The 25,978-nt window shown below is 38.8% G+C and overlaps 2 protein-coding genes across 4 annotated transcripts in view; one reads left to right on the top strand and one right to left on the bottom strand.

The window, feature by feature from the left end:
* trdmt1 (tRNA aspartic acid methyltransferase 1) overlaps positions 1–8,684 on the bottom strand; it is a 39,716-nt gene extending 31,032 nt beyond the window's left edge. For 2 of the 3 annotated variants that reach the window (XM_006634335.3, XM_015354477.2), the window contains exon 1: positions 8,036–8,680. In XM_006634335.3, the coding sequence (XP_006634398.2) occupies positions 8,036–8,099 (64 nt within the window). In that variant the 5' untranslated portion in view covers positions 8,100–8,680. Of the gene's footprint in view, positions 1–8,035 lie in introns of all 3 variants that reach the window. The other variant, XM_015354478.2, reaches the window with a different exon arrangement.
* A 2,219-nt stretch (positions 8,685–10,903) lies between these two features.
* Positions 10,904–18,955, top strand: vim (vimentin). Its single transcript, XM_006634294.3, has 9 exons — positions 10,904–11,545; positions 12,156–12,216; positions 13,631–13,726; positions 14,084–14,245; positions 14,843–14,968; positions 15,421–15,641; positions 16,383–16,426; positions 17,521–17,603; positions 18,648–18,955. Exons 1-9 carry the CDS (start codon positions 11,016–11,018, stop codon positions 18,687–18,689), a joined length of 1,365 nt encoding a protein of 454 aa, XP_006634357.1. The 5' UTR covers positions 10,904–11,015; the 3' UTR covers positions 18,690–18,955.
* The last annotated feature ends 7,023 nt before the right edge of the window (positions 18,956–25,978 follow it).

The following is a 25,978-nucleotide window of genomic DNA, read 5'->3' as shown; positions in this document are numbered from 1 at the left end:
CTTAGGTTAAAAAGGTGACCACAAAAAGAACCCAATTCAACTGTTAATTAAGTGGGACATGTACAGTACATATACAGTATATTGCACATATCTAGCAATACAGTATTACTGCTTAACCACATTGTAGAAGGTATTAGAGTACTTGCTGTGATCTGTTTATTTAGCCTTTACCAAAAGCTGCAGTAACTAATTTCCTTCTACAAGGTGTTAAGAGTAGAATAAATCATATCTCAAAGGAAAGGAATAACACTTAAAATGGGAAATCAACTTCTGTCATGTACAGAAGGACAGGAGAGATGCTCACAAACATCATAAAACAGGACAAACATGTGAAACAAACTTCTTTCCGAGTCTGTGTACTTAATAAAAACTGAATGCGCAGAAGACTGTCTTTGCTCCTCTGATAAAGAATTTCCCACAACAGTACTCTTACGCGGACAGGTTAGTAGACCTAACCTCTAGCATTTTTAAAAACCTTCACTACTGTAGGGTTTGTGTGACTTTATGTAAATAGCTGTATTTATTGGTTGTTTTAATATTTTGTGAATAAAACATTAATATAAATATGTTCAGATTAAATGCAAGATATGATGTAGTCCAACCAGGTTAAATAAACAGTACTGTGTTCACTGGAATGGGGAGGGTCCGAGTCTACATGGAGATTTTATTCTTTATTGCCACACAACAATAGCTGGTAGAATTAGCTATCGGTACAGCAAGAACACAGATAAGACATACATACAATATATACAGTTCAAATTTAAATAGGACAGAAGACACACCAACATTGTCACATACATATGTAAACGACTTTCCATGGAGCAGCATACATTTAGAAGAATACATTAAATTATACAATGGATAAATTATAAAATTGAATTCAGATTTCAATGTGAATTCAGAGTTCGTATGGCAGTGGGAAAGAAGCTGAGGTTAAAGTGAGCAGACCTTGAGAGGAAGGATTTGAAATATATTCCAGAAGGGAGAAGCTTAAAAAGATTATGAACTGGCTGAGAGGGGTCTTAGATGACTTTCTTGGCCCGATTGGAGGTACGGCTTGAGTAGATAGAAGGGAGTTTACAGCCAACACTTTTTGCAGCTTCATGTCCTGATAGAAAAAATGGAGAACATCTTTCATGGCAACAGTGTGGGGGCACGTTTCTGAGGTCATGTGCAGCCCAGTAAGTCTCAAAAGACTCCAGCCAGCAAGTCCAGGGTACTGGAGGCTCGTGGGTGAAGCGAGGAAAGGGGGAGGCAGTGGGAATGAATGATCCCTCCTCATCGCTAATGTTACACCATGGAAAACCAGGGACTGAGGTGGACAGGTTTTGCAGAAGTCTGCTCTATCTTGGAATTGACAGTGAATGGCAGAGACCCGCTAAGGCAGTAACCCCAAAACATAAGGACAACAGTGTCGTTAACACAAACGGAAGCTGTGTTCGACATAAGACAATTGACTGAAGTGGGCCACAACATCAGCCATGTTAAGAACCGAGGTAATATTATATACTGCATAATTTAATGTTATACCTCTGGTTATGGTTACACTACAATATTATCAATATCTACAGTACTTTATACAGAGTACTGCACTTTCAGTATAACTTAACAACTTTGTCATACTCTAGCTCATTGAAATTATTTTGTAGAAGTCTATGGAGCTGGAGAAATATGTTTTGAAACAGCTAATTTACTAGAAATCGTAACTGTTACAGAGTGTTCGATAGACTTTGAACAGATATTGTCAAATATTGTTAAACTATGCTTACTTGAAAATGTTACAATCAATGAGTGAACAACATCGTAATTGGTCATTATCATGTCCCCATCATTAAAAATGACAGTTTGACTGCATCACAAACAATAACACAAACAAGATTCTGACTTGAGCAGTGACAGTCTCTGGTACATTGCAATTTGATTTTTGTGAACAAACATAGGAAGCCAATGATGGTTAAAGTATTAAAATGCCTGTTGAACTGGGATTTCTGATATTAGGGTCATTAAGTTCGTGGTCGATACAACAGTCATTGGCTTGATCACAGATGGTGAAGAGTCTGTGTACAGGGAGGAGGTTGAAACCCTGGCAGCATGGTGCCAGGAGAACAACCTCTCTCTGAACATCAGTAAGACTAAGGAGATGATTGTGGATTATAGGAAACACCAGGGAGGAGATCACACACCTATTTATATCAATGGGACTTCAGTGCAGAGGGTCAGCAGTTTTAAGTTCCTAGGAGTTAACATCTCAGAGGACTTAACCTGGACCCACCACAGCAACATCGTGGTCAAAACAGCACAGCAGCGCCTATTCTTTCTCCGTAGGCTAAAGAAGTTTGCATGCCATCCCATATCCCGGCCGGCTTCTACAGGTGCACTGTTGAGAGTATCCTGACTGGTTGCATCACTTCCTAGTATGGGAACTGCTCTGCCCAGGATTGCAAATTACTGCAGAGGGTGGTGAAGTCAGTGCAGCTCATTTCCGGCTGTGAGCTACCAAAAATCCAGGATATCTACTCAGCTAGATGTCTTAAGACGTCCAGGTCCATTCTCAAGGACCCCAGTCATCCCAGTCACAAACTGTTTTCTCTCCTACCGTCCGGTAAATGGTACCGAAGCATTCGGTCAAAGTCCAAAAGATTACGGAACAACTTCTACCTCCAGGCAATAAGACTGCTAAATAGCTGCAGGTTTTTCAGCAAATCACCGTAATGGCAACATGGACATACAGTTTCCATTGTATTCTGCATACTGCACTACTTAGACATAATGTATTGCATACACCCTGGACACACAGCAGCTTTATTTATATTGAGTTTTTTTCTGAGTTTATCTTAATCAATTTCTATTGCCCTATTATTTATTATTATGTAACCTTTATTTTGTAACTTTAATTTTGTGATTTTTATCCTCCCCGGTGAGCTCGCAGAAAAGACATTTCATTGCCAGCAACTACTGCTGCACGCTGTATTGTTGTGCATTTGATAAACTTTGATTGACTGGGGGTGTTTTTTTTGTTTTTGTTTGAAGAGTGTAGATTTAAAAAATAAAAAAGGATTCGATCTCATGTTAGCAACAGCTGCTGTGACCTACCGCAGTCTTACTTTTACATAATTATTTACATATTTCTACTAACTTGGGGAAGAAACTGTTTTGATACCACTATAATTGTCCATCAAAATGTTTGTTGTACTAATTCATCCTATGGTCCCTCTACCTTGTCTATAAGATGGAAACCACTTGTAGAGAAATTTTTCACATGCAATCAATCTCAACAAAAAGGTAATCTTTATATAAATTTCTTATATTACTGACAACTAATGCCCATAGGTTGGAGGGTTCTTTTTAAGGCAATTGGCTTTTTTGCAGCTACTAGTAGGATTTGTAGCAAGTAAGCCTGCTTTGTTGCATGAACCTCTGGTTTTACCCCTAGTTTTGCCATAATAGAGTCTTTTGGCAAATCTATGTCTACAATGCTATTTATAGCATGATAAACCAATTATCTAATTTAAGGCAATTCTAGAAGACATGCAAATATGTAACTATACATAACTATACTCTCCCCACATTCTCTCCAGCAATGGCTAGTGGCACTAGGATTAATTTGAGCCATAATGTTTGCAAAAGTTAATGCACAATTACGATTTTTTTGCTGATTTTAACATAATGAATAGTTAATCTGGGATTGCAAAAGTTTGGGCACCCTGTGAGTCAATACTTTGTAACACTTCTATTGGCAAGAATTCCAGACATTTATTGTAGTGAGCTAAAGGTCTTTCTATTCTTGCTTTTGGATTTTTTTACCCGCTCTTCTTTGCACAACTCTTCTAGCTCCGAAATTTTGTTTGGTGTTCTTGCATGCACTGCATATTTGAGATCTCCCCACAGATTTTCATTGACATTCGAGTCTAGGCACTGTGAAGACCATTTCAAAATCTGAAATATTTCATTCCTCTCACTACTACATGGCTTATTTTAAGGGTTTCTGATTGTTGTCTTGCTGAAGTATCCAACCTCTTTTCAGCTTCAGTTTCTTCATTGACTGTAGGATATTAGCTTTTAGGATTTGCTGATATTAGCTGTTTCATTCTTCCTTCCACCTGCACAATATTTCCTGTGCCACTGGCTTCCTCACAACCACAAAGCATAATAGATCCACCCCCATGCTTAACAGTCAGCAAGGTGTTCTTGTCTTAAAATGCTTCACCTGGCAAGCTCTGGAACTCTTTACCCAAGGATATTAGAGAGTCACCTTCTCTAAACTCCTTCAAATCCAGACTCAAAACTTTCTTCTTCAGTAAAGCCTTTACTTAACTGGTTCCATTCTTCACCCCTCTGCTCTTCTTAATACCATCTTCCACGGTCTCCTCTATTGTTATTGCTGTATTGTTGTAATTATAATTGTGTCCTGTCTTGTGAAATTTTCTATTTATTGTTGTAGTCTTCTTATTTATTGTTATTGTCATCCTGTAAAGCGCTTTGAGAAGCCACCTTTAAAGGCGCTATATAAAATAAAGTTTATTATTATTATTACCTGTTTGTATCTTGTAGCCACAGAACCACTGCTCTGCCCAAAAGACCTTTTATAGCCTTCTCCCGCTTTATGAGACTAAATTATCTTTATTTTCCTCAGACAGCTGCTTAGAGGAGTCCGTGGTTGTAGAAAGTAGGCAGAACAACTACAACCTCAGAGGTTAGAGGGTTTTTGTACATTGTCTTCACCCGAGTACATAAGTCCTAACAAGTCAATCAAGTTTTGAGACCCTTGAAAAACAAATTATAAAGGTAGTAATAAGTCAATAGAAAGGGTGTGCAAACTTTTCCACATGCCACATACACTTATTTTTTTAAAACCAGCAAATAAATAGTAATTTCGCATTAAACTTTGCAGAAACATTTCATATTTACGTCTGTACCACACAGAGGTTGCATCAGCTTCTTTTCAATTAGGTGTTCACTGAAACATACAATTTACCAGGGGTGCCTAATCTTTTGCATCTAACCGTAGAGGTGAAATGTCCATGTTGTTTTACATTTACATGGTCAGGACAGCGAAAACTGAAAATTAAAAAAAAAAAAGCAATGCTGAAGAATTAACCTCAAAGAGCCATTTTTCATTACCAAATTTATTTTTTCAGAAATGGAAAATAAGAGGCAACTTAGCTCTGAATGCCTGCTCATATCACAAGCCTGCTGCATTGTGACAAAGTTACGTTTTGTGATTCTACCTGCAGTGATTAAAATATACAACCCGTGCTTAAAAGATAAAATAGCAAATCAAATCACTTTAAAAAAAAGGATGATCAGCATTTTCAGTAACTTTCAGTTAAACAAAGTTAAAGGTCAACAGGTATTGTTAGTAGATATCAACTGATAATACAACAGACACACCCTTAGAGAACAGTCAGGTAGTGCACGTCAGTTAACACTGCCACCTGCTGAGGTTTTTATTATATACCCTACTGTACAATAGAGGAACATTCACAACAGAATTGGGATCTACCTGAAGAAGAATTTTAAACAATGTGGACATATATACAACAACATATACAATACATAATTAACATAGAAATAAATTCTATACATATATCCTATGACAGACCAAAAGGCCATGCAACAAGGGCCTAGCACAGCAGTTGACACAAGACCCATAGTTCTTCATTTAAATTTATGTAGATAATTGCTGAAGCAATCAAACTCTTTAGAGGAATTTCCAGGCTCTCTCAAGTTTAACCTCTTTCACCACTTGCCGGTGAACACTGACTCATTCGTGCAAAGAAATAAATGGCTGTGCTTATCTCAGATAAGTATTTTTTTCAATTAGGGAATCATCTTTGTAATAAAATGAATGTCTAGCATTGACTACTTCATACATATAGTTTAGTTTGATAACTTTAAATTACTAGTGGTAAAAAGCATCACTGCATGACAGTGAAGTTTAATTTAGTAAAAACAAGGAAACAGTAAAATGACTGAAAGCTTCAAACCAAACAGAAGTCATGTTTGATCTCATACATATTTACCCATTCCATATATCTGGCATATCTAGTCAAACAGACTTAGCTTTTGCAGACCCCACTTATGCGTTACATCGGTTTATCTGCATGATTTAAAAAATATTTTACTAAATAAAGGGGAATGCAATTTCCACTGTAAATGAGCATGTGTAATTTTTACACTGTCCTATCAAATAGCACCTATGATCCATGTATTATGAAAACTCTAGAAATACATATTCTTTTATATATAAAAATATAAAGAATATTCCGTCTTCCAGATGAGATGTTAAACCGAGGTCCTGACTCTCAGTTGTCATTAAAGATCCCCAGGAATTTCTCGATAAGAGTAGGGAGTTACCCCGGTGTCCGAGACACATTTTTCCCCTCGGCCTTTACTGTGGCCTCCAAGGTGTCCCTATGAATGATTGGATTGCACTTGCCCTGCCATGGACTGGCACCCCGTCCAGGGTGTAACCAAGAATAATTTCTGTTGAAGTTCTGCTCTTTCTAGGGCTGTAATATATTTTCTGTGGTATGGTGGCCACAACTGAATGCAGCATTCATAAGTCTTAGTAGTGCATTGTAGACCTTAAGCATAATTTCCTTTGATTTAAAATTCTAGATAAACCAACACCATTAAAAATTCAGAATAAAAAAGTAGACTGCTTTCTGAATGAAGTTTTTTAATAGTTATATCATAAAAAAAATCTTACAAGAACATAAGAAAATTTTATAAATGACAAGAAACCATTTGGCCCATCTATGTCACTAGTAGCTTACTGACGCAAAACCTCACCCAGCTGTTTTGTGAAAAAAGTCAGTATTTTTTTTTGTCTTATTTCACAGAACTTATGCCAATCAAACTAAGACTTAAAAAATAAATAACTCCAAATCACTTGAAAAAAATTTAGAAATTTACCAGCATCTTACCAATTTGCTTGCTAGTATTTCCAGCATCTGTACACCAATGCTGTCTGCAACAATCACAGATCACAAAATCAATCGTATCTTTTATATGGATGTTTTTGTCTAATGGTTACTAGTGACATCTATGTCACTAGTAGCTTACTGACGCAAAACCTCACCCAGCTGTTTTGTGAAAAAAGTCAGTATTTTTTTTGTCTTATTTCACAGAACTTATGCCAATCAAACTAAGACTTAAAAAATAAATAACTCCAAATCACTTGAAAAAAAATTAGAAATTTACCAGCATCTTACCAATTTGCTTGCTAGTATTTCCAGCATCTGTACACCAATGCTGTCTGCAACAATCACAGATCACAAAATCAATCGTATCTTTTATATGGATGTTTTTGTCTAATGGTTAATCTATTATTTTGCAAATAATAAACCAAGATATTGAAAATACTAAAAGAAAGATTTAAGTTAGCTCATAAGAAAAAAACAGTAACTCACAACAGGGTGTTGTTAATAATAATAAAGTAATAATGGTTTTAAAATTAACAAACACACCATAGCAAGTCTACAGTAGAAAGACTAACAATCCCTCAAGAACAAACAAATTAACAAACTTTTCAATTTTAAGGCCCTTAGCTGTACAGAAACACTGAATCGATGTAAGTCTACTTATTTTGCATGAATTCTACAAAGTATTAGTAGAGAAAGCTTTGAAAGCATAACTTCCAAACCCTCAAAGGTTTGTTGAAATGGGACGCCTGTCAAGCAAAGCAAGTTGTGGGTTCCAGGTACTAAGCAACACTTCACTCAGTGCCAGTAAGGATAAATGCCCATCTGTGTAGATTTAAATTCCGAGTAACATTGGGTAAAAACGTCAGATCAGTCTTTTAAGTAAAATGTAAAGTAACCCTAAACCCCCACTGAGTTGCCATTACTTTATATACGCCAAACAACTTTGAAATTAAGCCCTTTATTCCTTCAAACTGTCTACAGTCTCCTTTTAAACTCAGGTAGCATTTAGCAAGTTAAACACATCACAAATAAAAATGAGAATAAAACCAAATGTATAACGGCAGAAATTATGAGTGCCAACCAGGGAAAGATGGAAAACGCATCACCTTTCAGTGCATAGTGCATCCCTCCAATTCCGCTGTATAATTCCAGAACCTTTAGGTTTTCCATGTTGTCTCACCGGCGATGGACGTCACACAATGAGTCCGCAACAGTGACTTGTTCCTCAATCCTGCGAGCGCTGAAAAACGTTCCGACCTTGGTGGACTTTTAATTCCCCTCACTTAAGATCAGCTCTATTTTGTTGTCGCCTGTACCGATGATTGAGGATCTTTTCATTTACGATAAATATTTTATGTTTTTTCTTATATTGACGTCAATATAGCTGTTTCAATTAATATTAGCGAACAAGTTACTTCCACAGGAACAATTTTATTTTAAAAAATGTTGTGGCATCAGCCATATTGTGTTTTAAGTGTAGATGTTGCAAACTGCACTGAGAGCATTTAAGGTCACCATGCTGAGCGGCATATTGTAAGAAACATGATGTGTGCTAAATATATTAAGCTTCTCTCTCCCCGTCTGTGTGCTTGTGTGTCTCACGGGAGAGCAAGCTGGGGTATGCAAAAAGACAAATTCCTAATGCAAGAAATTGTATATATGGCAATAAAGTTATCTTATCTTATTTGACTGTTATCCATCCATTTTCTAACCGCCTCATCCAATTAAGGGTAGCGGGGGAGCCGGAGCCTGTTCCGGCTCAGAGGGATTCACCTAGGTGTGACGCCAGTCCATCGTCGGGCACACATAGACACAGACGTATAAATATATTCACACCAAGGACCAGTTTTCTCAGAAACCAAATAACCTGCCAGTGTGTTTTGAGACTGTGGGTGAAAACCACAGTACCCGGAAGAATCCCACACAAACATGCCGAGAACATACAAACTCCTCACAGATACCATCATAGCACCCCAGATCCAGAACTGAATCCAGGGCTCCGGTGCTTCGAGACAGCAATATTAACCACTGCGCTACCGTGCTGTTCTAATATTTCGTTTTTATTTTAGTTGGGCAACCTTATATCAGAATCCTGTATATAGGTTTATCGGGGGTAAAACACTGTCCTTTTTGTTAGTCTACGTCATGCTATATTATTATTAGTTTATATTACGTTATATGACGCCTTTATTAGCCATTTCTGGATTATAGGGCTAGTAGCAGTTTCTATCAGGTGTCTACTGATTTTCCATGTGTTTTAAACGCTTTAAAATTACACGGGAGTAGTATTCTACGTGAAGTATAAGAATTGATTATAAAATCCTTATTTAAAAATCTATACGTTTAATGTTTGGGCTGAAATGGAACATTTAGGGGCGAAATTAATTAGATCGAGCATTTGCCACAACAGGTTTTCGTAGCCTTTCTCATAAAATTAAATTCCCGTATTCACTCTTTGTTTTCCACGCATTTGAAAATCAGGTCATATATGAGTAAACTCGAATTCGAATTAAAAGCCAAGTGAAACGGTAACGTATTTTATTTATTAGCAACTTGTGCAACGGAAGAGCTGCTAAGAGACCCATTTGTTTTCCCCAGCAGCAAAACACATACATTTGAAACATCGCCACACCCTTTACAGGGCTCCGTTGAGTAAACCATGTTGGGCAGAAGTGAACTGTCCTGCTTTAACAGTTACTGTTAGGCGCATTTCCGTAGCAAAGTTTTAACCAGAAACTAAAGAACTTTATCATAAACTTTATGGTATTAATATTGTTCCCGTTAAGGATAATAATAATAAGCATTCCACGTTAAACTAGCTCTTACGAGCAATCACTAAAACAAGCGACACATCGTATATTTAATCTTTGTTAGATGACTATACTTGTAACATATACTTAACAATTTAAGTCGCCATACTATTCAATCATTGACCTGTGTGCGCTACTGTTTCGGTATACATCAGAAAAGTACCAAAACACAACTTCGTTTTGTCCTGTTACGAGCCCTTGAAAGGGAATGTAGTGTTGGTATCACCAGTTCTCGCCTTCAACCAGAAATGTTGGACCCAATTCTGCTCGTATAGCGGAGGATGAGTGTATAAGGAATTACGTAGTCTGTACTCTGTACATATTTACTGTATATCTATTTTAAGAATTAACATTTTTAACCGTTTTAACTTTTAATTATCTACTTGTAAATTATTACGGTTTTGTTTAAACATACCAGTCGGTGCTGTTTAAACAGAAATGAGAAACTTTCTTTAGCATATCAATTGATTAAAATCATAATGTGCGCTATGAATGTACAGTATCGGTATATGTTTGCCTTCTTAATATTCTAGCTACGTACGGTATAATCATCCCGAGGTTTTATGATGGTAGTTTGTATTATGGTGCTTTTATTACTTATGTTAATCATGTAGGTTATTCATAATTAATTAAATGTTTTCCTTCCAATCTTCATAAATCGTTTTGTGCAGTCAGTTTCTCAGTTCTGTTTCAGGAAAGAAGCCGATGTGCATACATCGCCTTGTAAAATACATCGCCCTAAAACTAAATCAAGCTGAAAATGGATTCAACAAATGTGACTTAGAAGGGAAAGGAAACCACTAATGCGTTTCGTTCTGCGACTAAAATTCATGACGTTATTTCTCGTTTTATGTGAGTGTTAAAAATGTAAGTCACCATAGACCTCAGTTTGGATAAAATAGTAAATAAGTAAAGTAAATAAGTAAAAAAAAAAGTAAATAACCCTTTTACACTATTCATTCTCCGTTTACTCAACTTCTTGTATTTTCCACCCAGAAAACTCCACGACATATTTCTGAAGTGGGTAAGTCTCTCAGAGCGAAGGGCAGTGTCCAAACCTCTCGTCTCCACTTTCAGCTCTGTAACTGGTTTCCCGGGGCGTCAATCAACTCCAGGTACCGTTATCCGATTTGCATAATAAACGGACTATAAAATCCGAAGGGCAGCTCCCACTAGATCTCGCTGGGGCTGATCTGCTGGAGTGTGGTGTGTTTGAACAGCTTGGTAAACTTACCGACGTCCCAAAATAGCACTAAACAACGAGGAGGATTACAAAATGTCCAGTGTAACTAAAAGGCAATCTTCTTCCTACAAAAGGATGTTTGGTGGAGAGAGACCTACCGTCTCTCGTACTTCTTACTCAAGCCGCCAATATTCCAGTCCGATTCGATCCAGGGTGTCCTACAGCGTGTCTTCTGCCCCGGCCATCTATGCGACCAAAACCACTAGGCTCCGGAGCAGCGCTCCGATGCCCAGGCTGTCGACGGACGCTTTAGACTTCGCCTTGTCCGATGCCATTAATACTGAATTTAAAGCCAACAGAACCAACGAAAAGGCGGAGATGCAGCACCTTAACGACAGGTTCGCCAGTTATATCGAAAAGGTGCGCTTTCTGGAGCAGCAAAACAAGATCCTGCTAGCAGAGCTGGAGCAGTTGAAAGGCAAGGGGACCTCGCGCATTGGAGACCTCTATGAAGATGAGATGAGAGAGCTTCGTAGACAAGTGGACCAGCTTACCAACGAGAAAGCCAGGGTGGAGGTCGACCGGGATAACCTAGCTGATGATATCCAGAGGCTAAGGGAGAAGTAAGTAACCAGATTTGACGCCACAATGAGGGTTGAAATGATCCAATACGTCAAACTGTTTTAAAACTAGTAATAAGACCGCAGTATACGATATTTGGCGATATCTCTACATTATGTCTCACAATTCCATCCATTTTTATTACGAAGATAACCAAGTTATTGGATATATAATTTTAACTTTAGGCGGTTGTCATTATTTCCGAAATGGTAAGATTCGTTCATTGCAGTAAAGTGCATACTAAATCAACACTGAATCCTGGAACTTTAAAATGGCAGGGTTCAAAGCAGAGCAGCTCATAGTCGCTCATTTCTGTTTTTTTGCAGCGCAGGATGCGTAAACCGGGAGGCAAGTACTGTATTAACTTTCACTGCAGTTCACTCCAGATGATTCAAATGTCCATAAAAGATGCAGGAGTTAAAAAAAATCTAGGGTTTTATAGTTGCATCCATTTCGCCGAAAGTAAGCGACTCAAACTCCAGAGTAACCCAGGTTGCTATTTGCTCGTGGGTTCTTCCGATATTTCTGTTTCAAATGAATGAGCCAGCGAGTTTTAAAAATGCTCCTAACTTAAGAGCATTCCCTGACGTAAGTGTTTTCCCATTATTTCAGAATCCAGGATGAAATGCTTCAGCGAGAGGAAGCAGAGAACAACCTGCAGAGTTTCAGACAGGTATGCGATCTTTGCCAGCAGTAGTGAAGTTTGGTTCAATAACTTACTGCGTGTCTTGTAACCCAAACGAGCTTTCTATGTGCGATCCACCGGTGTTGTATCGCCTCCGCCACAGCTCTAGTTTGTCGTGTCCGTGAATGCAACGTGAATCCATCTTTGAAAACGGAACTTTCTCATCTTTTGAAAACAGTGACCCTTTAATCTAAAACTGTAGCTTCCTGTTTCTTCTAGTTGCATTTTGAAATGGTTGCTGGATGCCTTATTTCTAAACGTCTTTTTTTTAATGGGCACTTTAAATATCAAATGCTTCAGCAGTACATCGTTCTTCAAACGTGGACTTGTAAAACTGATTTTGTAGTCTGCATGGGAACTGTACTGTCGCATCAGTATATTCCGGCTTCTAGGGCTATTTGATCAACTCGCCAGTTTCGGTTTAGCGGTTACTTGTAAGTGCAGATCTAGTCATTAACTCCTGAAAATCTAAACTGGCAGGTAAAAGGCACATTTTGGACAACTGCAGTTGTCCTGTGTGGAATTTAGCCCTATAGTATAAAGTCAGACAAATTGTCTCTGGTATTAATACTTTTTCATAAAAATCCCTGTTAATGTCTGTTAAAATTTATGTATTGGGATTTGCTGAGTGTCTTAAAGTCCCTTGGCATTGTGGCTGCATTTCTACAGGTTAAATGTTATCTAGTGCGTGGCGTCTTATTCACATTATGGCATTGTGCCAGGGAGAAGGTTAACTGGTAACTTCAAGTTTGAATCCTCTCACGATTAGAGTTGAAACAAAACTAGTCATTAGGGGCTGCAACTCAAGATGGGCAAGTTCCCAGTTTCATGCTGGTGTCCAGTGCTTCTGTTTGTAGTAAAGCAAGTTCCTCTAGATCACTCAACTGGAATCGTTAAACGGATCTGTGTAACAAGTCATGGATGTTAAGGGACTTTGAAAATGGCTTGGAACCAAGTTCTTCTGTGAAAAGCATGTCAGGGAGCCATGTGTTGTGCACGTTCAGATAGCAAAATGGTTAAATCCTATAAATGAGAAACCCACTAGGTACATTAACTACAACACACATGCTATGCAAATAAACATACTCTTAAATACAACTTCAATATTAATGTAATGTGGCATTAGCCATCTTAAATTTGAGGTCATTATAGTGATGAACACTACAGGGCAGTATACTACTATAGCAGTTTAGACTGCTTTAAGATTTAAAAAATGGCATGACTCCTATTTGGTAGTAATGTTTTGTGAAGAAATGTAAATACTGATGGTATGTGCTTGTACGGCTGAATGCTCATCGTTGGATTGACAGACATCTGAGGTTTTTAGTGCAGTTGTGCCACATTTTAGGTACAAGACTTTCAATATTGGCAAGTAAATCCTTATGAAATCTAATTTAATTAGGATGTTGACAATGCATCTCTGGCCCGTCTGGATCTGGAACGTAAAGTGGAGTCCCTGCAGGAAGAAATCGCCTTTTTGAAGAAACTCCATGATGAAGTGAGTTCCTATTAACTTTTGATTTAAGGGGTTGAAAAACAATAGTTTGATCCAGTTATGTATTGATGATGTTGCAAAGAACTGTTTAAGTTGATAAAGCCAAATTAAAGTAATGGACCCCCCACTATTTGGGGGCAGGGGGAAGCTACAATTTATTAACTGCTTTAATAAGCACTATGGCTACTCTTGCATTATTCCCAGTAAACTCAAAGCTAGTCTTTACCCTCCTCCTAATGACTTGAACTGTGCATTGACAGTGACTGATACTTGGGTATGGAAATGATCTGAATCTTGCATACAGAGTAGCCTTCTGGTGAGTGTAGCTGAATATCGGCTGAAGTATAATGCTTTTCACAGGAAATAGCTGAGCTGCAAGCCCAGATTCAAAATCAGCACGTCCAGATTGACATGGATGTGGCCAAACCAGACCTCACTGCGGCTCTCCGTGATGTACGCACACAGTATGAAACTCTGGCATCGAAGAACATTTCTGAAGCTGAAGATTGGTACAAGTCCAAGGTTAGTCTCCCTTCCCTGCACATGAGGATTCTGATGAGACTGTAGCCAGCTAGCTACCCTGTGGCTTAAAGCTGAGAAGTGAGCTTATCCCGGGACTTGGGAGTTCAACTATATCACGGTCATCTATAGTACACTTCTTATGTTGCAAAGGAACAAGTAATAGGAACAAGTAATAGGTTTATTCCATGCTGAAAAGTTCCAAAAGCATGCACAACGTTTCGGCCGTGGAGCCTTCTTCAGGTACGACACACCTGAAGAAGGCTCCACAGTCGAAACATTGTGTTTTCTTTCTTCTCTTTTCAGCATGGAATAAACCTATTGTTCCTTTGCAGCCTACGCATGCTGACTCAGCTACCCACCTGAACCACTTCTTATGTTTACCTATGTGGATTAACTTGTTTTCTATTGCTTAATGTTATGGGGCACCTTTTCAATTCTACATAATCTACTTGTACCACTTCTTAATTCCTCATTTTTAGCATGGTTACCCCCCTCCTTACAAGTGTGTGACTTTAGGTAACTCTTAGATTGCCAAATGCTCTTTTGGGTCTTGGCCCATGATCTAATACCACATTGTTCATCATGAATTTCTTGCAGTTTGTGGACCTTACGGATGCTGCTGCCCGTAATAATGAAGCCCTTCGCCAGGCCAAACAGGAGTCCACTGAGTATCGCCGGCAGGTGCAAGCTCTCACCTGTGAAGTGGATGCACTCAAGGGAACCGTAAGCAACTTCCATGGCTCCAGTACTAGTGAAATGCTTGCAAAAGATGTTGCCTTAAAAGACCTTATTTACAAGGGCCTCTGAATCTACCCTTTGGTGTAATTATTTTTTCTAGAAATGTTTTCAAACCCTTTCACCCATTGTCATTTTACATTTAGCGACCATACTATTGCTCCAGTACTCTGAATATTTTCAAGATATATTCAGTATTTAAATTTACCTAGTATAGGTCCCAATTCATGTAAATCTTTTCATTTGTTCTTTACTAAAGTACCTGCAGTGTCCGCTTGTAGGCCAAACAAAGGGATTAAGATCTTGTACACATTCCTTCATTTTTCGGTGTGGGAAATATCTTTAATCTTAAGCAGTTTACCCTGATGTTTGGTAATGGATTATATAAATGCTGCAAGCTTTCTGGCATATAGCAAAACTTATATGAAATTGTTTTCCAGAATGAGTCTCTGGAACGGCAGATGCGTGAGATGGAGGAAAACTTTGCCCTGGAATCCTCCAACTACCAGGACACCATTGCCCGCTTGGAGGATGACATCCATAACATGAAAGATGAGATGTCGCGTCACCTGCGCGAGTACCAGGACCTGCTTAATGTAAAGATGGCTCTGGACATAGAGATAGCTACCTACAGAAAGCTTCTGGAGGGAGAGGAGAGCCGGTGAGCACACTCTACTCCCTTTTTGGTCCTTTTCATAGGGTCTTGTGGGATGCTTTTTGTACAAATCCATTTTTGTTATTCGTCACTGTTCAAACTGAATGTTAATATACCAGAAACTAGTGCTGAGTATGGTAAAGCAAAACTACAATTTGTTCAAATCCTGTAAAATTTCACAAAGGCACCAACAGTTATTGGCTGGTGGCCAACACTTGAGTTTTTAGGATTTTTGGACAAAATGGGGGACTGTACAGCAGTTGTATAGTCCAGGATGCTGCTCTGGTAGTTTGACCTTAAATGAGGCGCTAAAAGGGAAATTTACTATGATCTAATACCTCTCAACATGCTAAATTTAGTTAAATCTCTTAATTAGCAATGCAATGGCCTGACATCCCATCTAGGATGTACTGTGGTTCAGCCTTAGTCCCTGTGATTCACTAGAAATAATCCATTGTTTGAGGGGCTTGATAAGCAGCTTGAACAGATCAAGCTGTTCACAGTTCACATCTGGAATAATAAGGAAAGATTTTAGCCCCTTTGAAGGATTTTTACCTGGTTTATGTCCTGGAACCAAGGCCTAGATTTCTGGGAAGAAAATTGGTAAAATGTTTTTTTTTTCTTTAGTTGTTAATCCCTGTCACTGGAATGGGTAACTGGCATGTGTGACTATGCCAAGCCCATCAAATAAAAACCCAACCTTCATTTCATATCATCATGTAACCTTTCTTTTTCTCCTCCTTGTAGAATCACCACCCCACTTCCTACCTTTGCCTCACTAAATCTAAGAGGTAAGCATTTGTTTGTAATGAAAATGTTGGGGCCCATATTCAAAGATGTGGGGGGAAAATGAGTTCATGGTTATGTCCAAAGTGACTTGGATATGTCCCATTTTATAGCACTTGAACCACAGTGTATTGCACTAAATTAAGAGGTGCTTTCCTCATGGGTGCAACAATAGTTCTCCAAGTGGGGAATGCACTATTTCCATGAGTATGAAAGTGACCAAAAAGTTCCATTATGCTCCACAATTATGGCGACTATCACACCTGTTTTACAATGTGCCGATTAAGGTTAAAGAACTTTGATCTCTTTATCATGGGAATAAAATAATAAATTCAGTGTTTTTACTTGCAAACAAACCTTTATTTCCTTCCTCACTGTCATTCTGCTGCTTGAGGTGAACTGAAGCAGATCTGAATTGTAAGAAACCCACACTGGAAGAGGAGGCAAAACAGGACAGCTGTTTTAAGTATGTCAATAGAGAGGGTGCTGTAGCAGGCTAGGGAATTGGGGAAACTGCAATGAGAGTGGACACAAATCACGGTCCAAAGTCTGTGATGAGAAATGACTGAGGGTCAAGCTGGGAAGATGGAAGCCAAGGTCCAAGCAGAGCGGTGGTAGTTGAGCTTGGTGGCATTCCTGACATTGCAGAGAACAAGATGAACATGGGGAATTGCAAGATTGCGGGGTTCCATGCAACACTAAGAGAAAACTTGATCACAAACTTTGTACAAGAGCCTTGAGCATGCATTAAGTCTAAAATGCCTGATGCAGGCACGGATGTAAAAAGCTGGACGATGATGCCAGTTTCCTGTCAGCTAGTTTCCATGGTAACCAGCATGGAGTGATGGGTGAGTGCAGGGTAAGGTTGGCTGCCATGGCAAATATTAGTTTGCTCTGCAGAATCGGGCTCTCTCCCCCTGGAGTCTTCCACTCAGCCTGGAAAGTGCCTGCAAAGGAGCAAGCAGAGGTTAAAGCCACACCAAACAGTGTCAAGAATCACTTGAAGCCACAAGTGGAATGGACCAAGCAGACTTTTATATTATAGCCAACAGAAGTCAAGGATAAGTGTTAACTATTACCTCTCTAATTTCTTTCCTAGAAACCAGCCTTGAATCCAGGCCCATGATTGATTCCTTTTCCAAGAAGGTTGTGATAAAGACCATTGAAACCAAAGACGGCCATGTATGTATACGTGATTAAATGAGCAACTTGTTTAAGAATCCAAAACTAAAATTCCCTAATGTGTAATGGGAGGTGGTCCAGGCTCCTGCTTAGCGTAGTTCAGGACCCTATGCAGACGGTATAATCCGGAAGTAAGTGGAATAGGACATCAGAGGAAAGTACAGCAGGACAGGACGGGTTGACAGATAGGGGGGCATGACATCGGTGATCTGGTTCTCGGGGGGCGTGATTCTGGCAAAAAAGTTCAGGCAGTCCAAGGGAAAAATCCGGGGCACAGTCCAAAGTCCAAAACCGGATCATCTATCCAAGGCAAGACAAACACGGTTAAAATCCGGAACAGGGACACCAGACTCTTCGAGCGCCGGACTCTGATGGTCAGGACGCTGTGATGAGGCCTCTGCCGTCAGGTCCCGCTGGTACATGGGCTTCCAGGTGTCCATCTCCCAGTGCTGAGCCAGGAATAGCGAGAGTGCCAGGTTTAAATAGTGGGGCAAAACAAAAGGCAGGTGCCCATAATCAACTAAAATGCGAAAGGGTCGGAGTGCACTTTAAGAGGAGGGATGCCAATCATGACATAATGTGGAGTCTCTCAAGTGTATAAAAGTCCACAACTTGCAAAGGCATCATATAATTTCCTGGCTGGACAATTCCAACCTTGCTTTCCAAGTCTTGCCAAGCCTAACTTTTAGTGGTTTTTAAGAACTTCAATTTTACTTAGCTTCCTTCTTTATAATGTTATAGTCAAATATGAAAGTATGTAGATGACTGCTGTTGTATCCTTAATCTCTGGTCAACACTCTAGTTTGGGTCAGAAGTGACCAAACCTGGCTAAGAGATTAATAAACATGTCCTAGACTGTGTTTTTCCTCCACAGGCATTAGTAATTGGCGGAAGCAGCAGTGTCCCTTCCTTAGAATCACTTTGGTTATATGTAAATTGAGGACCATTACAGCTCAACCTATATCTTGTGTGCCAGCTCCTCTACCTTTATTTCTGCTACTTGGTTCTTGCTGTACCTTCTCAAATGAGTTTTCTTTTTGGCAGGTGATTAATGAATCTACCCAACACCAAGATGACCTGGAGTGAATTGACATGTCCCTACAAAAAAAAAGCTACAATGGAAAAGTTTTGCAAGGATAAATTGAATTACCGAAGCTTTTTTTGAAATGGGGAAAACTGCTTTAAAGTGCCTTTTTTGCAATAATCTGGAGTGCTGGTTAGTAATCGGAGCAGGTGTTAGATTTCATACCATTCACTGACTAGTTTACATTCAGTCAAGTGCCTTTTCCATTCAGATTAAACAATGCAGAAAGATATTGCTTCTGTATGTCAATAAACTTCGTGGGCAAAGTCATTGTCTCTTGTGTTAATTTGAACGCATGGCACCCAAAAGCCATTTGGAAGAAATGTTAAATGTTGCACAATTTTTACATTCCTGTAACACTAAATGTTAATCTGTAACTTTGAGAAGTCAAATCTACATAGAAAGGTGCAATCTCAAACTCTTCCAAATCTAATTTCACTTTAGGGTACAGTTACCTTAAGGAGAAATCTACAGTATTAAATTTAATGACTTAATTAACCTGTGTGTCAAAAAAGTGACTTGCAAGGATTCTGCAACTGTTTGTAAGGGTAAATGTTTCAAGCTGTAGAGTGTTCTGTAGATATCTCTACAGAAGCAAACCTGCATTTTAAAGACCTTCAACTTCAACCACTAATAGGTTGAAAGCACTCTATCACAACTTAGGTCTTGCTGTTGAAAATGGTTGTTAAAGTGGCTAAGATAAGGATATCCAAATGCTGTTGTAGATGTGGGAAAAGGTGGTGTGATCAAAGGACCAAACTTAAACCTTTAAAGACAGGATTATAAATCCCATATTAACACTATTCCTGCAGTCATGCAGGTTAGTGGCAGCTTTGTGTTTATAGTTCAGCTTTTCAGCAGGGACTGGGAAGCTTCTCAAGAATGAAAGGGTTGTATCAAAGTAATCTCAAATGGGAGAGGGAATCTGCTTCTGATTTAAATCAACGACAAACATTTTGGCATCAAAACAATCCAAAGCACAAGGCCAAAGCTGCCCTGGGGTGATAAAGTGAAACCGCTAGACTGGTTAATTTAAAGTCCTGCCATGAATCCTGTTTAGAATCTGTGGAATGATAACTTGATGACTACTCTCCATAAGTAATCTCCAGGCACTTTATTTCCTTATAGAAATGCATTAAGGAAAAACAGGAACAATGTGTGCAGTTAATTTATAAAGTTAATCTATTCAAATACTCCCAGCAAATGTTGATTGATTTTTTGGGTCTGAATACTTACACAATCAGCATTATTTCAGTTTTTTTTCTCTTCTGTTTTTGCATGGATTTTCTGTGATTTACCCTACAAAATCTTCATTCTGAGCATTCAGGTTTTGAACATATTAAGATTTTAAAAATGTGGTCATCCTTTTACACTTTCACAAACTGGGACACCACAAAAAAGGTCTGAATACTTTTGCAAGTATGCACTTTTGCAAGTAAGCGTGATCTCAAATGGCCTCCTCAGTTTTCCCAAGTTTATTGTTTCTATACTAAATTTTCAGTAGTTTGTACATCATAGAAGCCAAATGCTCACCCTTTTACAGTGCTCTGTCTTGGTAAAACCTTGCTAAGGAAGAGAAAATGTGTGTCTCACTATCACCAGATAGACTCATAAATATACAGAACAAAGCTAACCTGCCAAGATTGGTTATCACATGTTAAAATCCTTATGTATTTCCTCTCCAGTCCTTTATAAACCTTCCCTTTATAAAGAAACCCTGTGTATGCAACTGAGACATCTTTTTAACTCCAATATTTTCTGTTAATGTGACAAATTTTAAACCCAGATACCGCTTTGTGTATCCCACTAATGTGGTTAAAACTAAAAATTAATTTACTGAATTGAAAACTGAAGTTTTTCCTGACTGATGCCCCTGAGATCCGGTTCCAGTAAATAATTTGTAATTAGCTGAAGGTGGGAGAGATCTAAGGCAGCCTTTCCTGCCAATAGATCTGCAAACTACATACAGCTTTACCTACCTTCGTCTTCCACAGATTACCATCTTGAATTACTCTAATCTACGTATCTGTTAAGAGAAGGTGGTAACAGGACCCTATGCAGGTTAGAGGTCGAGGTGTCTAATGAGGCAAACAGGAACCGAAGGACTAGAGACAAAAAGTATGGTCAGATAGGAGCAGATCGAGGTTAAAAACTCGGAAAGTCTTGAACAGATTAAACAATTTTAAAGTGGGGACTGCTGAGGGGGCAGTCAGATCGAGGTTGGAGATTCTCCTAATACCGAGCACCAGTGCAATGTGGGTGAAGGTTTAAATAATGGAGCATGATGACATAATGAGCATCAATTGGTGAGTTGTTACAACGATGAGGATCAATTAGTAAGTTGTTACAGTACAGTATACAGTAAGAGTATATTATGTACTCTTCCATTATGTACTCTTCAAGGATATACTGTATTGCAGTGATTTTTAGTAGACCTGGCCATAAGAAAAAATAAATACCTGCTGAAGACCTTAAAAATGTATTAGTTACAGATCTGAACAGTTCTTGCACATTTTGTAACTGACATATTAATTAACAGTAAGTGTAGACTATCATGTTATTTTTGGTACCACCAACTTTAAAGCAGTGAGTTAGTGGCTTTGCTATTAGTGGCATTGCTGAGAAAAAAAAACAATGGATTAGCCCTAATCCTAGACAGCATGCTGACCAATCTCATTAAGGCTGTGTCAAAAACTGCTAAGAGTATTAAAAGTGAGGGGATTTAAGATGAAGGTATAGAACCTTCTATAAATTGATTCATCTTATACAACCCTGAAAAGTACTTTGACAGTTGAACAAATTCAACTACATGGAGGATGGAAAAACAACATATAGGAACACTCTTTCAAACTATATTGTGGAAAATGATCTCTTGGGAACTTTAAATTGATGAAGATGATATTTCATAATCACATGTAGATACTTAAGAATTTAGGTTATCTTTCTCTTATTCTTTTTTCTTAAATACCACACAGTCAGAATACCACACTTATAATGGATCAGGAAAGAGTTTTCATGGTAATCACAGTATATTTTTTTAATCAGAATATATGAAAGAGCATAAATCTTTTAATTGTCCTTCATAGCTAAGACTCCTACAATGCAAGGTTAGAAATAAATATTCAGGACAGGGTTAGTGAAATAAGGCCCATTTCAATATATTCCAGTTGCAGTATTTTAGGACAACTTTTAATTGGCTAATTCATGAATAAAATTTTAAAAACAAAGATTTATTTAACTGTGTAATAAGGTTAGTATAGGAGATATGGAAGCCATTGCCCAAGCTTCCTCTAAGTCATACTATTTGATGTTAGAGTGTGTTTGTACTCAGTTCTTGCATGCCTGCATCTCTGAATAGTGGGGGATTTGTTATTCCTTTTGTATCCACAGAAGTTACAAGAACTTAGCAAGGAATGCAAGAAAGGACTTTTGTAAGCCGCATGTCACGGATGTCGGAAGGGACGAACCATGGAATGGCAGGAGAGTGAAAAAAGACCCTATGCTTAGCAGCGGGACGGGGTTTAGCCTGGGCTCAGCTGTTAAGAAAATGCCGTATAGAAACTTATGCCTTCAGGCCACGGACGTGGGGCAACCTGGTGCTAGGCGGGTCTCGGGACATCCAAACTTCAATGCTGAGTTAGGAAGAAAATGTGACCCGGAAATATATAGCTCCAGACAGAGACACACGGACAAGCAAAGCACAGGAAACTAGGGACAGGACAGATTGCCGTATTACCCTGCAATTCCCAACTGCCAACCCACTGAAGCTAAAGAGGTGAGAGCCTGGTCAGTACCTGAATGGGAGACCCCCTGGAATAACTAAGGTTGCTGCTGGAAGACGTGTTATAATGGGGCCACTAGGGGGTGTTCACCCATTAACTGTGTGGGTCTGTGTGGGTTCTAATGCCCCCGTATAGTGACGGGACAAATATACTGTAAAAAAGACGCTGTCCTTCAGATGAGACGTAAAACCCAGGCCTTGTCTGTTGTCAAAAAATCCCATGGTGTTTCTCGAAAAGAGTAGGGACGTAACCCCGGCATTCTGGCCAAACAACCTGTTGGCCTTTACCAATCGTGAGTTCCTAATAATCGCAATCTCTGAATTGGTTTCATCTCTTTGTTCTCCTCCCCACTGATAGCAAGTGTGTGGTGAACGTTCTGCTGCACTATGGCTGCCATTGCATCATCCAGGTGGATGCTGCACATTGGTGGTGGTGGAGGGGAGACCCCATTACCTGTAAAGCACTTTGAGAGTGGAATGTCCAGAAAAGCGCTATATAAGTGTAAGCAATTATTATTATTTTTATTATTATTATTATTCTGATCCATCCATTTAGATTGAAGTTAGGTCACAGGTCACAGTTAGGAAAATCGAGTCTCCCCTCTAGTGGCGAAATGGGATATACTGTAACCCCCTCCCATTGCTTGTATAGAATTTGATCCAAGGCCTTCATTCTTTAATGATAAAAGACTGTATGAAGTACTGGCTGTATTGCCACATTACATACTTCATTCCCTTATTAATGTGTAAACCCAAAATATTAAATGAAAATACAATATAAGGCATCATTATTATTACAGGGAGTCGTGGGCTATGCTTGTATCTAAAGAATGGGCAAAACATGAGTAGTCCAGAATTCTAACTGTCAATCTTGTATGTATTACTCGGAAGAAGTTATGCATTTTTCCAAATACTGCACATGTTATCCTGTCTCTCCTGATAGAAGCAATAATAATTCCTGAAAGAAAGATATCCAAAGCACAGATTTGAATTGGCCAACCAGAACCCTGGCAGACAAGATATTGATATTGATATTGTCCGAGGCTAATAAATAGGGCAAAGCAAGAAATAATTTGAGTTTATTAACACTTAGCTGTTTTATTTTTGAGCAACTTGCATTTTTCTAATTCTTTATTGTCATCCATTTCCTCATCTCTTTCCATAATCCTTTGTTTGTATTAATGTTATTTCTAATAAACTCACCTGTTTTAATAAACTAAAGCAGTCCTGATTCGAGTTTATGCAGATCATCCTCACTGCTATCTTGAATTAGGGTTGTTAAGTATTGTGTTAATTATCGCATTAATCTAGGTATGTTTTCAGAGGACATGGTCATATAAAGGTTGGTGTGGTGATTATCAGTAGACCTGTTTTATACCTGCTCTTGGTGTTTCAGTAATCAAGAACATAAGGTTTCGGTCTTGTGGTCGAAAGTGCTTGCAACAGAGTCTAAGGTAAAATCACATGTGGTATTCTCCCAGAATGTACATGATGGACTGGAGGTCAACTAATTCTTTGTACAATAATTCAAGTAGCTTCTGTGATTTAAGTATTTTTAGGTAAAAGATAATATATTTCGATTGTATCTTCTTCTGCTCTCCTGCTGTTGAATAATATTTGTCTCAAATGGTGTTTTTTTCATTTAAATACATTGATTTTAAAAGAGAGATCAGGAATAATTATTATATCTGTTTTCAACTGCATTCATTCCCTTTTTTGTGCGAATATACTGTAGGATGCAATCTACTTTATAACAAAAGTTAAAAGGTATATTATCCAATTTCTGCTTTCTTGTCAAAACTGCAGGTGACAAAAAGCTAGTGTATATTTTGGTTGTCCCCTAGTGGTAAAACAAACCTATTGGCTTTTATTTCTGCCTGCTTCACTATATGTGTTAGTTAGGAAGCCTCTAAACTGCAGACATTCATATGCAACAGAAACATGGCAACTGGCAGGTGATTAACCCCAGCAGAGTAAATACTTTCAAGGAAAGTCTCAAAGTACAGTAATTCAAACTAGCTTGTCTAGGAATGTTTGAATTGTATTTCATTTTTAGACTAAAATATAGGGTAACAATATGGGAATAACATCTAATGATGCTCCTGCCAATAATTAAGAGTTATGGTAAATGGTATTTACATTCTCTAGAAATTATATTTAATTATAAATAGAATTCAACATCAGTATGAAGTGTAGTATTTCTAACTGTTCATGTTAATTGAACACTTCATTGGTAAATAATTGTAACCAGTTATGGAGCTGTTATCACTTCAATTAATCCATAAACAAAAATTCCTGACAAGAGTCACAGCAGGCACAGATAAGCATATAGACACATATGCCAAAATAAGTTTTTTTCTTTTTGAGTAATGGGAGGAAGCAGGAGTACCCAGAGATACTGTAATTCACACAGATACATGGAAAATGCGAACTCCACACAGAAGATGCCAAAATCAATCCCAGGAGCTGTGTTGAGAGATAAATACATTACCACCCAGCAATTACTTCAATAAAATAATGACTGAGGAAAACATCTTAATGGGGATCTTAATGGCCTCCTAATAATCCCCATCTATGAATTGGCTTCATTACTCTGCTCTCCTCCCCACTGATATCTGATGTGTGGTGAGCGTTCTGGCCCACTATGGCTGCCGTCGCATCATCCAGGTGGATGCTGCACATTGGTGGTGGTGGAGGGGAGTCCCCATTACCAGTAAAGCGCTTTGAGTGGAGTGTCCAGAAAAGCTCTATATAAGCAATTATTATTATTATTATTATTATTATTATTATTATTATCTTAAAGTGCAGCCTTGATTAGCATCAGGTGTGGTAGCTGTGCATTCCCAACCGGCGCAGAGTGGGGAGTGCAGTGAGAGGTGTGCTACACTGTCACATACCCTCCCCCTCAGCTTAGAGGGGATCCCCTAAGCGTCCAATTGGTGTTGTCAGGAGAGGGCATCTGTGTTTCGGTGGGCAATCCCCGCTCCGTGGTTTTTACCACGAAATTATACGGCTGCAGGGCAAGGAACCACCTGGTCACCCGGTCATTTTTCTCCTTATTATCAAAGCACTTCATGATATCAGGAGTTAGTACCACTGGGCGGTAGTCATTAAGGCATTTTACTTTTACGGTGGTCACTGTGGAATGATGCTGGTTGTCTTGAAACAGGTGGGGACTACAGCTTGGGCCAGGGACATGTTGAAAATGTCTGTGAATACACCTTCCAGATTATTGGTGCAGGCTCTGAGGATGCTACTGGGTGGTCAGGTCCTGCAGCCTTGCGTATGTTCACTTTTAGCTAAGATCTCCTCACCTCAACTGCGCACAGCACACCTCTACCTGCCAGGAAGCCAATGAAGAGAGCTTAGTATGGGGGTTGTATGGTTGTACTTTCTGCTAGTAGTAAAAATTCTAGCTGCTGCTTTCTGAATTCGCTGTAAGGGGTTGAAAGAGTGGTGGGTGCTCCCTGATAGTAGGGCATTGCAGTAGTCTAACCTGCTGTATACAAG

Source organism: Lepisosteus oculatus, chromosome 6 (genome assembly GCF_040954835.1).
Source record: "Lepisosteus oculatus isolate fLepOcu1 chromosome 6, fLepOcu1.hap2, whole genome shotgun sequence".
NCBI lineage: Eukaryota > Metazoa > Chordata > Actinopteri > Semionotiformes > Lepisosteidae > Lepisosteus > Lepisosteus oculatus.
The sequence above is the reverse complement of the archived record's forward strand: the minus strand, read 5'-3'. Positions and strand labels throughout refer to the sequence as shown.